At 40.5% G+C, this 17,594-nt stretch overlaps 1 protein-coding gene across 1 annotated transcript in view; it reads left to right on the forward strand.

Annotated features, from left to right (window-relative positions):
* Positions 1 to 17,594, forward strand: part of IGF2BP3 (insulin like growth factor 2 mRNA binding protein 3) — a 153,884-nt gene that overhangs the window by 119,750 nt on the left and 16,540 nt on the right. Inside the window, exons 7-10 of the mRNA XM_010353052.2 lie at positions 2,278 to 2,412; positions 3,940 to 4,062; positions 6,134 to 6,269; positions 7,811 to 7,936. Of these exons, the coding sequence (XP_010351354.1) occupies positions 2,278 to 2,412; positions 3,940 to 4,062; positions 6,134 to 6,269; positions 7,811 to 7,936 (520 nt within the window). The remainder of the gene's footprint in view (positions 1 to 2,277; positions 2,413 to 3,939; positions 4,063 to 6,133; positions 6,270 to 7,810; positions 7,937 to 17,594) is intronic.

The raw sequence follows: 17,594 nt of genomic DNA on the forward strand, positions 1-17,594 counted from the left end.
AATTCTTGACATTGAAATTAGTCATTATCAGAACCTCTGTTTCTGGAATGGTCTCAGAGGGCCACTTTAATCTCCAAAGCCACATTCCCTTCTCTCAGGGGATCGGAGTTTAGTAATCGAGGCACAGTGAAAGGGTGGAAATAAACTGCAAAGAGGGATGCTAATGTGTTACTGGAAGACACGCATCACTGAAAGTGACTGGGGATTGAAACAGCAGCTGGGAAGAAGACTCCTAAGATTGGGACTGTTACCTAAGACACTATTTTTTTATTAGTTATTTTTAGGTAGCCCTTAATTTGTTTCCTGCCCTGATTTTTAGTTTTCTTTTACTCTTGAGGTAAATCTTTAGATTTCAACCAAACATTTAGGAAAATGAAAGCCAAACCTTGATTTTATTGGCATGATCAAGTGGTCACTCTCACGGCCATGAGTTATTTAGGTCTTTCTAAGTGTTTGAGTGGCCAGAGGAACTCAACAAATACTTAATTTTCCCAAAAACACACATTTTTGAGTAGCTGATTTTCTTTCTTGTACTTTTTAAATAACGGCAGACTTATATTTAATTCAAAACATAAATATGTAAATTAAAAAGTTACCATTCGTCTCACCCGGATAGCCATTGGTAAGTTGGGGATGTATCTATAGGATTTGTTGCCTGTATCTACTAACATGTATGACTTTAAAAAAGAAATCATGTCATGATATGAATTGCATTATTTCACTTAAGGAGTTTTTACTATGTTGGTACCTGTAGTTTTACCACATTTTCAAAAACATCTGTATGATATGAATATACTGTTACTTAACCATCTCTTCCTACATTTAACCATCTCTTCCTGCAATTAGATAATTGTAACTTTCTATCTGTCAGAAACGGAACCTTGCCATGCCAGTGGTTCTCAACCATAAATGATCATCTCACTGCCCCAACCCCCATGGACATTTGGCAATGTCTGGAGACATTTTTGGCTGTTAGAGTTGAGAGAGAGGTGTGCTACTGGCATCTAGTAGTAGGTAGAGGCCAGGGATGTTAGTAAATTTCCTACAATGCAGAAGACACCCCACCCACAGCAAAGAATCTGGCCCAAAAAGTCATTAGTGCCAAGGGTAAGAAACATCGCTCTTGGCCCACGTATGAGACTATATCTGTAGATGTTACTAGGAGTAGATATTACAGGAAGTACAGTTCTTGAGTCACAAGGTGCTCAATATTTTGCTGAACCAGTTTGCTCTGTACTCCTGGCAAAAGTGTTGAGTGTGCCCTGTTACCCATCATCTTGCACATATTTAATTTTTTCTTTCTTTTTTTTTTTTGAGACGGAGTCTTGCTCTGCCGCCCAGGCTGGAGTGCAGTGGCCGGCTCTCAGCTCACTGCAAGCTCCGCCTCCCGGGTTCACGCCATTCTCCTGTCTCAGCCTCCCGAGTAGCTGGGACTACAGGCGCCCGCCTCGTCGCCCGGCTAGTTTTTCGTATTTTTTAGTAGAGACGGGGTTTCACCGTATTAGCCAGGATGGTCTCGATCTCCTGACCTCGTGATCCGCCTGTCTCGGCCTCCCAAAGTGCTGGGATTACAGGCTTGAGCCACCGCGCCCGGCCATATTTAATTTTTTCTATCTCAATTTCTGTAAGTCTAGAAGAAAATGACATTCTTTTAACTGGCAGACGTATAATTACTAGTGAAATTAAACATCATTTTGAGTTTATCGACCACTTGCTTTTCTTGAAGTAGAATTGTCATCTGTCCAGGTTCCATTCCTATCACTGTTCGTTGCAGACTTTCCTCTATCAAGGAGGCAAAATGTGGGAAGAACCTTGTAAAGGGGGAAGCAGATTGGTGAAATCTGCTCATCCAATGAATGAAGAGTGATACACTGTGCAGAATAAGCAGTTCAACTTGGCTTGTGGGATTCCAGCTCCTCTCTTGGCATGCCCTCCAGTTCCTATTTGTTTTAGAGCAGATTGAATCCAGGCTCTTTGTCATGAGACATTTGTTCTGTGGCATCTGAAAGGAAGCTGTAAGCACAAACAGCTTGGGTAGAATGAAAAGATGTCCCTGCTTGGTTGGATTGAGGAAAGAGAAAGGGGAGTGTTCCTAGAATTAAAACTTGCCTCCTAAGGCATTGATGTTGACAGCTTATTGAAAGTTTATGCTCTTGAGGGAAGTGAGTCATCTGCTTTGCCCTGAAGCCCTATGACTTTGCAGTTGATAATTACAGACTCCACTGTGAATACACGCTTACTGCTCTGGTTTTCCTCCCTGCTTGCACCCACTATCAGAATCGATGTCCACCGTAAAGAAAATGCAGGGGCTGCTGAGAAGTCAATTACCATCCTCTCTACACCTGAAGGCACCTCTGCGGCTTGTAAGTCTATTCTGGAGATTATGCATAAGGAAGCTCAAGATATAAAATTGTGAGTAAAGAAAATTGTCCTGTGAAAGAGGTTGATATTTGTGCTGTTGTATTTTTGATATCTCTGACACAATTCTTGGGAATTGCCAACAAACAGGGAAATGATACCTGATGAGCTACAGTGGCTGGCACTGTTGGTTTGGTTGTGAAGTGTATGTCTTTTAATATTTAAATATGTTCATTCACATTTGAACATAGGTGAGTGGTGATAACGGGGAGGAGAAGTGCAGCTATAGAAGAAGGCAGCTTGGGGAACCTAGGACCAGGAAATACCCTGGATTAACCCAAGACAAGAGCCCCAAATCTTGACTCATCCTTTACTCAGAGCTCACTGGAGCTCTGTCCTTGTCCTCTGCCTGGCCCCACCTTGGCGCAGCAGGGAGTGTGGAGGTGGGAAGTGCCTAACTGTCTTCTAAGGCAAACTGGAGATTTATCTGGGTAATGGAGGCAGGAACTCTAAATATTTCTTCCACAGGAACTTTGAGTGAAGGTTGGGTTCTGTGCCACATTTAGCGTACAGAACAGCGCTGCACTGAAAGCAGAATCCAGAGTAAGGCACTAGAGTTAGTGTGGGGACCTCATCACCAACCTTAACCTGTAGAGAACTTTAAATATGTTTTAGTAATATTATATGTGGGTGCCATGTTATAAGAATGTAATTATTAAAGTAAAAATTTTTAAAAAGAATTATTTTAGTATACAGAAAAATAGGCCGGGTGCAGTGGCTCATGCCTATAATCCCAGCACTTTGGGAGGCCGAGGCGGGCGGATCATGAGGTCAAGAGATCAAGACCATCCTGGCCAACATGGTGAAGCCCTGTCTCTACTAAAAATACAAGAATTAGCTGGGCATGGTGGCATGCACCTGTAATCCCAGGCACTTGGGAGGTGGAGGCAGGAGAATGGCTTGAACCCGGGAGGTGGAGGTTGCAGTGAGCGGAGATCGTGCCACTGCACTCCAGCCTGGCGCCAGAGGGAGACTCTGTCTCAAAAAAAAAGAAAAGAAAGAAAGAAAAAGGAACAGCCGCAATGACATTTTAAACAGTTATATATATATATGACTGGGAAATTCAGAAAGCTACAAAACGAAAAATGAAAGCTCCCCTTCCTGTTCTTACGCCCTTCCCCCAAAGTGTAACCACTGTTGTTTCTTCTGTTTCCTTATATAAATTATGCACATATCTCCAGGTGTATATTTGTACTGGATGGTACTGTTTTCTATTTGTATGTTGTGTTTTGTTAGTAGGGGTTTAGGAATGTGGTTTTGAGTAAGAGACTCCATCACTGAAGATATTTCCTGAATTGAATAAAAGAAAAACTGTTTTAGAAGTTAACTTCTGTACTTTTTCTCCCCTTCTATTCATGCATTGCTAGAATGCTGGCCAATTGTCAGCAAGTTTTAAGCTGTACCTAACACAGTGCTTCCCAGATGGTAGGTGGGAAGTAAATGTTTAATGAGTGAATATTGTCTTTTTACCCAAGAATAGGTTTACTTACTCTAATTTTATGACCACTTTTCTATTTACAGCACAGAAGAGATCCCCTTGAAGATTTTAGCTCATAATAACTTTGTTGGCCGTCTTATTGGTAAAGAAGGAAGAAATCTTAAAAAAATTGAGCAGGACACAGACACTAAAATCACGATATCTCCGTGAGTGCTCCTTTGCTTTTGAATAAGAAAACTTTCAAACACTCTAAGCTGCATGTTGTGTATTCAGCTTCAGCTGCTTCAGCTAGCCTGTGCTGCTGTACTTACACATGGTTTCTCAAATATAGCCTGCTGCCTGTTAGGTTTCTGACCCGTATTGAAAGCATTATCTGCTTCTGGCAGAAGGAACCAAATGCTTTACATTCATATTTTCTAAATGCAGTCTTAACTATGTTTTATGACGTTTATTCCTAAAGTTGGAATATATAACCCAGTTTATTATCCATTGTCATGTAATGCATTATCCCAACATTTGACAGCTTAAGACAATGAGAACATTAACTGCTCAGCTAGTTTTTGTGGGTTAGGAATGCAGGAGCAGCTTAGCTGGGTCATTCTGGCTTGGGGTCTCACGATGCTGCTGACAGGTTGATGCTGGCTATTGACAGAAAGCCTCAATTCCTCCCACATGGGCTTCTCCACAGAGCTGCTTGAGTGTTCTCAAGACATGGCAGTTGTCAAGATGGAAACTGCAATGTCTTTTATGACATAGCCTCAGAAGTTATACTTTACCAGTTTTCTAATGTTGTTTACACAAGTCAGCCCTATTCGGTATATATGTGTGGGACTACAGATAACTGGGTGGCGGGGAGTCACCATGGAGACAGGCTACCACACCTAGAATCTGTGGATGCTCTGAAATTACATGGAAAGGTTTTTCTTTTTCTGAGGGTGGCCATTCTTAGTTTCAATCAGAGTACTCAAAAAGGTGGGAAAAAATTGATGAACTGAGGAAGAATGGTAGGGGAAAGACTGCACAGTGTTTGTGTACAAGGAGTTTCAAAGAAGGTAGCAAGGAAGCGGGAAACTTCTGTTTGGTTATAAATAAAGGGGAAAAAAAGTGGTAAATACAATAAGTAATACTACTTTGTTTTAAATTTACCCCTAGAAAGGGGAGAGTTTTAAAAGCAAAAAATCTTAAAAGTTATTATAGAAGCAGCTCTTTTTAAAACTGTAATACAAAATGCTTGGTAGGTCCAGGTTGAGACTGAATTAGAATTATAGACTTCTTTTTAAAGTAGTCTAAGAGAAATAGTCTTCATTATATAAATGTTTACATTTTTAGCAGGTTTGAGGAAAATGTTAAGGAATAACTTCGCATTCATGTGGCTCAAGGTTAGCCTGTGACATTTCACTAGTAGTGAAAATGAGAACTTCCAGAAGATGCAGGAGATTTGTACCAATAATACGTATCCTCTCAATTTATGTACTTCGTTCTGTTTTCCATGGTGCATGTCTCCCATTGCTCTTCCTCTCAAGGCTGTTGACCAGCATAGGCTTAGGTGTTTTCAGGTATGATTTTCAGTGGCTTTTGGAGGTTCAGCAGGACCTAGGTCCCGCAGGGAGTTTCTGAATATTCCTGCCGCTATCTAACGTTTTTGTTGTCTAAATGGCCATGAGTGAATTTTAAATTTTAGTCAAGATGGATTGATATTCCTCCAGCCTACTTCAATCTAAATTCTAAAACAACTGGTAAAAACTAAGTTTAGACATGTGAATTCTGGCTTGTGTTTTTGGAATATTTCCATGCTTTTTCCTTGCTTGGTGACCCAGAAAATGCAATTGCACGAGAATGCCAATTATGCCTAGAATTGGTTAGTGCAGACTAGGAACATACTTATGAAAGGTTATGTACTTAGGGTATTTGGTTTCCTCAAAAACTATACATCTGTTCAGTCATTTCTCAGTTCACTGTTAAATTGTGAAAATGGTTCAACTATGAGCAGTTGAAAAGTAAGCTGTGTTTTTAAAACATGGACTTGAATGAACTCTATGTACCCAGTCATCTTTACTTGAGAAGATGGGAGGGCAAGTATTTTCTTCTGTCTTGCAGCTTTACAGTTTTGGATTTATGTCTTTTGGGGCTTATTCATTTCCCATCATGTTTTACCCCACCCACTTTTACATATTACCAGGCTCCACAGTTTGTTTTTAATTGCCATCTGTGGCTGAATTATTAACTGTCTTCCTCCAATTTTCATTCTTTTTCTTTCCCTTCTTTTTCATTCTGCAGATTGCAGGAATTGACGCTGTATAATCCAGAACGCACCATTACAGTTAAAGGCAATGTTGAGACATGTGCCAAAGCTGAGGAAGAGATCATGAAGAAAATCAGGGAGTCTTATGAAAATGATATTGCTTCTATGAATGTTAGTTTTGTTATGAAGGGCATGTCTTTATTTTAACAAATAGTTAAAACAATGTTTTTAACTGCATTAATATTGAATTATTTTGTGGCATTATCATTAGAAGTAGTTCTAGTTGATTTTTAGCACCTCAGCAAGTACCCTGGGATACTATAGGGAAGATACTGGCTGTGACATTAAGCTTTGCTGTCTCTGTGACTTTAGCAAATTATTTAGTCTTTGAGCCTTAGCTTCCTTCTCTCTGAAGTAAGACTAGTATCTACCTACAAAGGTTAATATAGTACCTCTCTTACAATGTTAATTTGAGAGAGTTTAATATAGGAGAAATGTTACATGAACTGTATTTGAATCACAACTGAACCATTTATGAGCTGCAACTCTGTTCTCTTAGATGGTTTACTCAGTCTCTCTGAGCCTCGGTTTACTCATCTGTAAAATGGGACTACTGCCTACCTTGCATGCTTATTAGGATTACAATAGATATAATGCATATAAAAGTTAATGTTAAGATTACAGGTTTAAAACTTACTTGGTTACCCATATAAACCTTGGAGAGATACAAGAATTTCAATTGATAAAACAATCTGTGTAGTGCATCTGAGGCTATTAAAGCAAATTGCTGACATTCCTTAATCAGTGAAATGGTGCTGAAAATGGAACACTTCAAAAGCCTGTCCTAAATTTTAAAGTAAATTATTTAAAAAAGTAATTTGTTTTTCAATTGGGCCAGTCATCTGAAACACAAAACCTGAGACGAGGGAAATATGAAAATACTGCGTTTGTGAGAAGAGCCTAGAATGCTCGCCATTTTACACCCCACGTGACTTCCTGCCAACCTCCTTCAATTCTCACTGCTTGGCTCCAAATGTTCTGGAATCCACTGGGATTAAATCTAACCCCCTTAGGCCTTTTAAAAAGATTTTCAAGTACACTCAAATCTCCCACCGTCTGTATTACATCCTCAACCCTTAAAAAATTAAACAAATTAAAATCCCCTTTAAGGCTCCTATATGCATTCCAATGATATGTTTACTTGCAGTAGTTACATGGGGATGGGTCCCGATTTCCAGAGGGCTCAACTTAGAGGCCTCTAGACCCATGGGTTGCTAAGTTTTACCCAACGAGTAAAGATCTCTTAATAGCTGGTTTGCTTTTCAATGAACCAATCTTACTTGATTACCTCTTCAAGTAAGATTGATACATGACTTTTAGTCTATATTTAGTTTGCCCACAGCATGCAGAATACAGTTGTGTCTAAGCCCTGTACTCATAAGGGAAAGGAAAGCTGCCCTTGAGATATCTTAATGCAGCTGTGGACCAAGGAGGGGCAAACCAGCACACAGATTTTAAAATTCCAAGGGATATAAACAGATGTAAACGATGTACTCAAGTAAAGTCCCATGGAACATCTACTTTAAGTTTGAGTTATGCGATGATTTCTTTATTAGATAAGAGATCAACAGTTTGGATACCGTCACTTAAAAATGCTAACTTTCCCTTGATTCTTTTAATTGTCAAATTAAGGGGCCTTTTTACTGTTGCAGCTTCAAGCACATTTAATTCCTGGATTAAATCTGAACGCCTTGGGTCTGTTCCCACCCACTTCAGGGATGCCACCTCCCACCTCAGGGCCCCCTTCAGCCATGACTCCTCCCTACCCGCAGTTTGAGGTAAGATAACTGGCCTTGGCTTTCTTTGTGATGGGGCAAAATCTTAATGTAAACCTAGACCACCCCGTGTGATCATCTGTTTAGAGCCAACATACGCTCTCCAGTTCTTGCTAATGGAGCCTTTTTATTTGGCCCTTTGTGGAGTAGACATGGGATTATTTTGAAGCTTTTGGATAGTAGGGTTGTCAACATGTGTTTTCAAATATCACAGGAAAAGTTTGGGACTTTGAGGTGGCAGGGGAAGAAACTTAGTAATTGTTTTTATTTTAAATTTTTTTTTCTTTTTTTTTTTTCTAAGTTCTGGAATACATGTGCAGAATGTGCAGGTTTGTTACATAGGTATACATGTGCTATGGTGGTGGTTTAAAATTTTTTTGAGACAGAGTCTCACTCTTTTGCCCGGACTAGAATGCAGTGGTACAATCTTGACTAACTGCAACCTTCACCTCCCGGGTTCAAACAATTCTCATGCCTCAGCCTCCTGAGTAACTGGAATTACAGGTGTGTGCCACACCACACCTGGCTACTTTTTTTGTATTTTTAGTAGAGACAGGTTTCACCATGCTATTCAGGCTGATCTCAAACTCCTGGCCTCCAGTGGTCTGCCTGCCTTGGCCTCTCAAAGTGCTGGGGTTACAGGCATGAGCTACCACGTGGCCAGTAATTATTAAATACTAAAGGAAAAGATTTTTTAAAGGCTTCTTTAGTCTTTGTCACCTGGAAGTCAATGGCTTTGCAAGGTCAGGAGTGACTGTGTGTGTTTTCCATGTTGAGTGTTTGCACTTTTTTAAACCAATGAGATAAGATAGTTTTGTGCACAATTATATTGTTTATGCATGTGCATATGTTAAACAGCTCTTTATTTTGTAAAGAGGTATGTTATATAAGAAATAAATGGGGAGGCTGAGGCAGGAGAATGGCGGGAATCCGGAAGGCGGAGCTCGCAGTGAGCTAAGATCCGGCCACCGCACTCCAGCCTGGGTGACAGAGCCAGACTCCGTCTCAAAAGAAAAAAAAAAGAAAGAAATCTTAGGCCAGGTGCCATGGCTCACACCTGTGAATCCCAGCACTTTGAGAGGCCGAGGCAGGAGGATCACCCGAGGTCAGGAGTTCAAGACCAGCCTGGCCAACATGATGAAACCCCATCTCTACTAAAAATACAAAAAATTAGCCGGAGTGGTGGCAGGTACCTGTAATCCCAGCTACTTGGGAGGCTGAGGCAGGAGAGTTGCTTGAACCCAGGAGGCAGAGGTTGCAGTGAGCTGAGATTACGACATTGCACTCCAGCCTGGGCGACACAGCGAAACTCCATCTGGAAAAAATAAGAAGAAGAAGAAACCTTTTATACTTGCTTTTTAAGAATAGCAGTTTCCTTGAGGTCAGAAATAGGAGACTTAGTGATGGTATGAAAATAATCGCAGCATAGCAGACAGCTGGTAGAATAAATTATTTTGAAAGTAGTTAATAATTCAGTTGCATTATCCATGATAATTGGAGGTATTCATGTGACATTCTTGGATCTTCCTTCATGAATTTGTTTTTATATCTCTCCCTTTTTGTTTGGCTCTCTTATTTAATATTAATATTTTGAGTGATACCTCTTACACCAATTTAGGAGAATGTCTAGGTGGAACAGGTTGGAGATTCCATTGTATCACTACCTAGAATAACTATGTAGAGTAAAATGACATTGAAATTGTACAGAAAATACAGATGACTCAGATTGTGCCCCTTTTACCCCTTTAAAAATGAAAATTTCCTTTTCCCGTCCTTGAACCCACCAAACTGATGGGGTTCTAAGCAGTTGCCCTCTTGCTGTGTTTGTTTCTGCCTTTACTGTCAGCAGCATCTTGTCCTTCCTGCAATTCACCTGCCATTTCTAGTATGTTTTGGCCTGGAAATCATGTAACAGACAGAGGGATAGCCATCAAAATTTCAGCTACAAGTGAAGTGTGCACAGATTCATTACACATCCCCTGAAGTGGCTGGCATGTTTGTACCTTGATGCTAAAGGGGACTGGTGGAAAGAACCCTAAAGTCAGAGCCCAGGTCTGGCCCACTGCCTCTGACACAATTTTGTGTCACTGAAGGTCAGACTTCTTGGCTCTGGATTTGTTTTCTCACCTGTGTAATGAAAAAAAAAAAACGGAACTAGAAGCTTTGTGTCTAAAGACTTTAAGTCACACATTTCTAGTTTCTATAGAATTAAATAATATGAACGGTTTAAGGAGGAATAGGGGAGTATGAGCCTAAAATAGGAATCTGAGAGTATATCTAGAGACTTAACTTTGAACATGTCCACTAATTTATGTGTGTTATAGGATTGGTTTAGGGCAGGTGTGTCCCCAGCACTTCTGTGTAAAATGACACTTACTAAAAGGTACAATGAGCTGATCATGTGAAGTACCTCTGCTAGGAAAGCTCGTATCTAACCCACATTTCTGCTCGTTCCCCTAAATTAGCTTTCTCTCTGGGTGGGTTGCTTAACCTCTCTGTTCCTTTCATTCCCAGTTTGTAAATTGAGGTGTCCCTTTAACTCTTTTTCTCTCCATACTGATGACACGTTCCAATCAACAAAGCTTTTCACATTACAAGTGGTCACAGAATAGAACATTCTTGGACATCAGTCTTTTACACTTACATGGATGCTTCAGTAGCCAAAATTCCTAAAGTGAACTTGTAGGTGACTATTTTTAAAATATTTAGATAAGACTGCATATTCTCTGGAATTAGTCATTTTTCTGATACAGTTCTGTGTATCAGGTTCCTATGTTAGAAAAATTAAGAATGCTTTGAGAGAAGTGAGATCATATTAAGAATTTGTATTTCTCAAGCACTTCTACAGTCTTAAATGTCTGAATGACTTAAGTCAGTGGCAGTTTTGTTTTAAGAATGGGAGGAGGAGGTCAGTGATGTTTACTTAATGGAAGTTGAGCCAAGAGTAAATGTAAGGAAGATGTTACTGGAATAGGTCATCTTGCTTCTCCTGAGTCATTAAGCTAAATCAAATAGGTGCAATTAGAAGAAGCAAATGAGAACAGAAGTTGCAGAAGCTGCCAACAGTAAAAACACTGCAACAGGGCAAGAGCTGCAAACATGTAACAGTCTGGTGGTTTCCAGGACAGGCAAAGGAAATTCGCATTCTTAAAGGAATACAATATGGACAGTCTTAGCAATCTGTGTTCTTTGTAGAATTCCAGTGGATATTTTATTCTACATGTATTCCAGGCAATGATACAGTGGAATCCTCAAATTTATAACTGAATGTTTTCCTAAATCATTTACCCAAATCATGTATTTCCCTAAACCATATATTACTGTTTTTATTTCTTATTTTACATTCATTGGCAATCTGTAAAGTTCAGCATTAATTATTCCCTGCCTTAAGGGGAAAGAAATGTTTTTCCTATAATTAAATTATAATTACCCCAGACAATTTGAATTAAAATCCCCAGGGGTGAGGCATAGGTATCAATTTCGAAAGCTCCCTAGATGACTCCAATGTGTAGCCAAGGCTAACAACAACTGTTTAATTAGTTAAGAACCTATGGCCCACTTAAATAAATAAAAATCTCAGTGGGAGCAAGTGGAAGCTCAGAAATGTATAGTTTTATAAAAGTCATCAGGAGTATTTTGCTACCCATTTATTGTCAAGAACTGTTCTTTTCAAGAGATGGGGTCTCACTATGTTGCCCAGGCTGGACTTGAACTCCTGGGTGCAAGTGATCCTCCCACCTCTGACTCCCAAGTAGCTGGGACTACAGGCACACTCCATCATGCCCAGCTAAGAACTACTGTTCTACAAAGAATGTTTACTAGTCTTTGGAGGGGCGATTCAATGTTGGAAAGAACATTTTCTATCAGTACCAATTGCAAGGGAGAAAAAGTTTAGGATAAGCACAAATACATGCTAGTTGTGCATATCCCTTTTTCTACCTTGTTCTATGCTTTAAAGAGTGAAAAAAACTCACCTTTCTCTCTGGACCACCTGCCATCCCAACTCGTAGGAAATAGCATGCCAAAAACCTCTGTGGGATGTTGCCATATATCTGTTTTTACCCTTCTAACTCTATTTTGGCATACGACATGTATCAGGATTAGGTTTGGGTATGTATTGTTACAAGAAAAAAAATGGCTTAGATTAGTTTTCCTTTTTCATGACAACAGTTCAAGGGTAGACAATCCAAGACTGGAAGTGGTTCCACCATATCCTTCAGGACTGGTGCTTCTATCTGCCTTATGTGCCATTCCCTGGCCCAGGATAACTGCTCAAGCTCCAACTATTGGGTCTGTTTCTAGCCAACAAGAAGGATAAAGGATTGCTGGGTGTGGTGACAGACACCTGTAGTCCCAGCTACTGGGGAGGCTGAGGTGGGAGGATTGCTTGAGCCCAGGAATTTGAGTCCAGCCTGGTGAGACCTCATTTCAAACTGAAGGATAAAAGATCAAAATTGGCAGCATCCTTATTTAAGGACACTGCCTGAGGATAGCTTTTCATACTTCTGTTGGCCTCATGTTGGCCAGAACATACCACTGGCTGTGTGTAGCTGCAAGAGAAGCTGGGAAACAATCCCTATGTGGGGGCAGCAATGTGTCCATTAAACACAGGGTCTATTACTAGAGGAAAATACATGTTGGGGACAGCTTTTGTCTGCCTCACTGGGTTTGGCACTATTGCCTGTTAAAGGAGCCTCCCAGATCCTGGAAGAGAGGAAGCAAACTTTTAAGTTCTCTCAAAAAGCAGAGTCTAAATTCTGGAGAAGAAAATTCCATATTCCAGATTCCCATTCCTGTGGTTATTTTCATCTAAATAAAGAGAAAACACCGTTTTTCAGAAAATCATATTGTCCCTGGATACAATTTAGATACAGTTAGAGTAAATTCTACTTTCAAACAGCTGCCAGGCAATCTTCTGGCTTAATGTTTAGGGGAACAATTCTTTAACAAGTGTTGTTTGAGTATTAAACTTCAAGTTGCGGGTGGTAGGGGGTGGTTGCAAGTACTTAGTTGGAATAGCTTCACCCTCACTATTTTTAGACTTTGTTCTTTTTCTAAAACCAGATCACTAATACTTATCTATTTTGTGTACCTAGAGGTCACCACTTTTTGAAATACAAATAAACTATTGTTTTTAAAGGCAATAAATCTCCCAAAGCTTTACCAGTTTCTTTGCTTATCATTGCTTCTTTTTTTTTTTTTTTTTGGAGACAGAGTCTTGCTCTGTCACCCAGGGTGGAGTGTGGTGCCGCAATCTCGGTTCACTGCAAACTCCACCTCCTGGGTTCAAGTGATTCTCGTGCCTCAGCCTCATGAGTAGCTGGGATTACAAGCACGCACCACCATGCCTGGCTAATTTTTGTATTTTTAGTAGAGACAGCGTTTTATCATGTTTGCCAGGCTGGTCTCGAATTCGTGACCTCAAGTGATCCTCCCACTTCGGCCTCCCAAAGTACTGGGATTACAGATGTGAGCCACTGCAGCCAGCCTATTCTTTAGCAAGAAAAGTGAAGCCAAAAAGAAGCAATGATAATGACCAGGTGTTGCAGTGAGCCGAGGAGGTGGAGGTTGCAATGAGCCGAGATCGTGCCACTGCACTCCCGCCTGGGTGACTAAGCAAGACTGTCTCAAAAAAAAAAATAAATAAATAAATAAAATACTATTTTATGTTTGTGAGGGTCTATGATGTTATTAAAAAAAAAAACTGGGTTAGAAAGTTAAAGATCGACAGGCATTTTGCTCTCAGCACTTTTAAACTGTTCCTGAAGTGCATTCTGGTATCTATACTTGCTGTTGAGAAGCTTGCTGTTCCTTTGAAGCTATCACAGATTATGTACTAAGATCATGTTTATCCTTGATGCCCTGTAGGTTAACAGTGAACTTCCGCTTTTATTTTAAATGTATATTGCCTGTCAAGAAGTAGGTTTTGATGGCTAAATATTTCAAAGAATCTGTTTTTTCTTTTTTTTTTTAATATATACTACTTCCTTTTTCTTTCAGAGTTGTTTCATTTCTCTACTCATGTTTTCTCATTCCTGCTTTGTAGCATGAAAGTAGAAATGATGCATCTCTTTGGATAAATCCCTTGCCTCTATTCCATTCTAGAACTTTGCCCACTAGTTCCCCCACAATACTCTCTTCTTCCCAGAACCTGCCAGGTTGAGGCCCCCTAGAGCCAAAGAGTTGGTTCTTCCAACAGACAAAAAGTCTCTAGTTCCTGCCGAGCAGCTGGCTTATGCAGTACTTAACTGGCAAACTTCGAGTTTATAAATGACAGGAAACGCGCCTTTCAGAAATGCTCAAACAGTAGGGAAGAAGGAATTGGCAGCTAGTGAAGCAGAGCAAGCAAGAGCTGGAATTGGCATAGTGCATGTCGCCTTAGCTGGATGGTCTTGGCAGCATGCAGTTGGGTTGGCAGAAGTAAGCCCACGGGCTGCTGGCTTCATAGTTTTGATAGCCTCTTTGGAGTCTTCTCAGAAGTCTCCAGAATGATAGTGTAACCTTAAAATGGCTAGCTTTCTGCTTATGAAAGAGGCAAGAGAGATGAGCACTTTTTTAGGCTTAAGGTACTCTAAGAAACAAAGGGCGAGGCGCAGTGGCTTATGCCTGTAATCCCAGCACTTTGGGAGGCCAAGGTGAGAGGATTGCTTGAGACCAGGCTGGGCAACATAGGGAGACTCTGTCTCTACAAAAAAAAACTTCTTTAAATTAGCCAGGGGTGGTGGCCTGTGCCTTTCCCAGCTACTTGGGAGGCTGAGGTGGCAAGTGAGGTCAAGGCTGCAGTGAGCCATGATTGAACCACTGCACTCTAGCCTGGGTTGGGACAGAGTGAGACCCTGTGGAAAAAAAAAAAAATTACGAGTTGGAGGCAATTTTTTAAATCAGATGACTGTTTCAGGGAGTCTCTTAATCTTTCTCACGGTGGGTGCAACTCTTGTCAGTAAACAGTTTCTAAGTAAGTAACTTACCGTGCACATTTATTATCTCCGAGAAGCCTCAGTTATCTAGTTACGGCAAAAAACTTCTCTTTGCCTTTTTTTGTTTGTTAGGGACTTCAATATTTTGTTCAGGTCATGGAGTTGAGTAAACTTAGTTTCAGTTCCAGACCTAAATCCATTTAAAAAAAAAAAAAAAAACCCAGGGATATCTATTTTACAAGCCAAAGGGAAACGCTGGCATCCTTCCAGGTTCCTGGAGGCCGGTCGTGTTGGCTGGCATACATGTCTCCATGCCTTTGTGATGTCTTAAATTTTCTTCCCCACAAAGTAAATACACTTAACCTTACTATTTGCTCATACTTATGTTTTCACGATAGATGATTAGGAATTACTCATTGGCAGACTTCACCAGTTATGCAAACTTTCAGTTGAGCAGCTTTGTTCTTCTGTTATTTCAAGCCATAGTTCAGAGTCTGCCAAGAAGTCCAAAAGAAGTTTTGCTGATAGGCATTTGGCAGAAATCCATTGGGAAGCAGCTTATGTCCTGTGAACATCCTTCGGTCCCAAAGAATGTATCCAAGAAAAGGTTCAGACAATGCAACTAGACCTTAACTTAAATGGAAGGAATGTGTAACAAGACTGGGTAACGCTAATGCGCCTTTTCCATCCTAGGTCTCATAGACTTAAATGCACAGGTGAAAAAGGCTTATTATAATTTTTGCTTTGCCTGCTGAGTTTTGCAAGTAAAAATTTAAATTATCTGCTTATTTGGGGTGTCCAAATCCTGACACAGGCTTGTTCTAGGATAGGCTTATTATAGTCTTGATTTCTTCTTTTTTATTTTTTGAGACAGTCTCGCTGTGTTGCCCAGACTGGAGTGCAGTGTCATGCATGATCTTGGCTCACTGTAACCTCCATGTCCCAGATTCAAGCCATTCTCCTGCCTCAGCCTCCTGAGTAGCTGGAATTACAGGCACATGCCCAGCTAAATTTTGTACTTTTAGTAGAGATGGGGTTTCACCATATCAGCCCAGCTGGTCTCGAACTCCTGACTGCAAGGGATCCGCCCACCTCAGCCTTCCAAAGTTCTGGGATTACAGGCATGAGGCACAGAACACGGCTCATGGTTTATTCTGAATCCCACATAAGAATGAATTGTACCAGAGAGCCAATTTAATGATTGGCAAAAGTTGACAGCATATTAATGTGAGCTGCCTTACATTCCCAGAGGAAAATTTTCTTGAAAAGTAATATTTGGTTAAGAAGATGCTTTGTGGATAGGAAATTGGAGCAAAGGGAATTGGACGACATCCAGAAATGTCTTCACCAAGCCTCAGACATCTGATGAGTCAACTTTTCTTTAAGACATGATTGCCAACAGCACACATCATTGTCCGTCATTCCAGGGCAGCATCTCCTGGTGTGGAAAAACACTTAGTTTGCTTCTAACTCTGCTGCTTCTATTTGACAAATTCTCTTGCTTCTGTTTTCATTCCAGGATAGGACATTTTAAAGTCTACACATTGATTCTTCATATATGTGCCCTTTTTTTCTGTTACATATTGGTCCTTTTGACCCTTTTCTGCTGGCCACCATTCCTTTTCCAAAGCTTCACACAACATTTCTCTTAAGTTTATGCTTAATCTTCATTTTGGGTTTGTTATTTCTCATCAGCAAAACAAGAACATGGACAGCCCTTCATCACTATGTCAGAAAGATAACTTTGTTTTTGTTTCTCACAGCAGCAGCCTTGGACGTGTTCCAGGCTAAGACACATGCATGTTTAGGCCACGCTTTCACTCTGAGGGGGATGCTGCTACATGAGTGTTCTCTGGGGATATTGAGGAGTTGCTCTCTGAAACCAGTACCAGGAATAGTCATTTTTAATAAGTAAATGAATCGTTTTTCTCTCATAGTCATGGGAAATCATGCAACTAACTTTTTAAAAAATTAGCTGCGAGGAAGCTTAAAACCAAATTTGTATAATAGCATTTTTGGCTTCATCTTATCTTGAGTGTTCAGGTCCCTATGCTCTTATTTTTTCACCTCCTTTGTTTTATCTTTCCAGATTATGTGTATTTTATAAGCAGCATAAAATTATTTTTGGAACAAGGCCCAGGAAACAAACAATTACAGTCATGACGAAATACTGTGGGGTAAATCTGGGAAAGTTACACATTAGGTTTAGTTTGATCATTGAAAAGGTCTTTATCACTACCAGCCTCCCCCAAGTATATTGTTCAGAAGAACATAATATGGACGTTGTTAGTGAGATAAAATATTTAGATCCCACCCTTAATTTTTTTTTTTTTTTTTTTTTGAGACGGAGTCTCGCTCTGTCGCCCAGGCTGGAGTACAGTGGCCGGATCTCAGCTCACTGCAAGCTCCGCCTCCCGGGTTTACGCCATTCTCCTGCCTCAGCCTCCCGAGTAGCTGGGACTACAGGTGCCTGCCACCTCGCCCGGCTAGTTTTTTGTATTTTTTAGTAGAGACGGGGTTTCACCGTGTTAGCCAGGATGGTCTCGATCTCCTGACCTCGTGATCCGTCTGTCTCGGCCTCCCAAAGTGCTGGGATTACAGGCTTGAGCCACCGCGCCCGGCCCCAACCCTTAATTTTTTAAAAAATGGTCAAGATTAACTTAATGGTCTTGATACAATGATGAAGTAATGCTAACATTGAGCACAGTTTATAGTCAGTGTTGGCATTAATTCAATTGGTCTAT

This window comes from Rhinopithecus roxellana, chromosome 6 (genome assembly GCF_007565055.1).
Source record: "Rhinopithecus roxellana isolate Shanxi Qingling chromosome 6, ASM756505v1, whole genome shotgun sequence".
NCBI lineage: Eukaryota > Metazoa > Chordata > Mammalia > Primates > Cercopithecidae > Rhinopithecus > Rhinopithecus roxellana.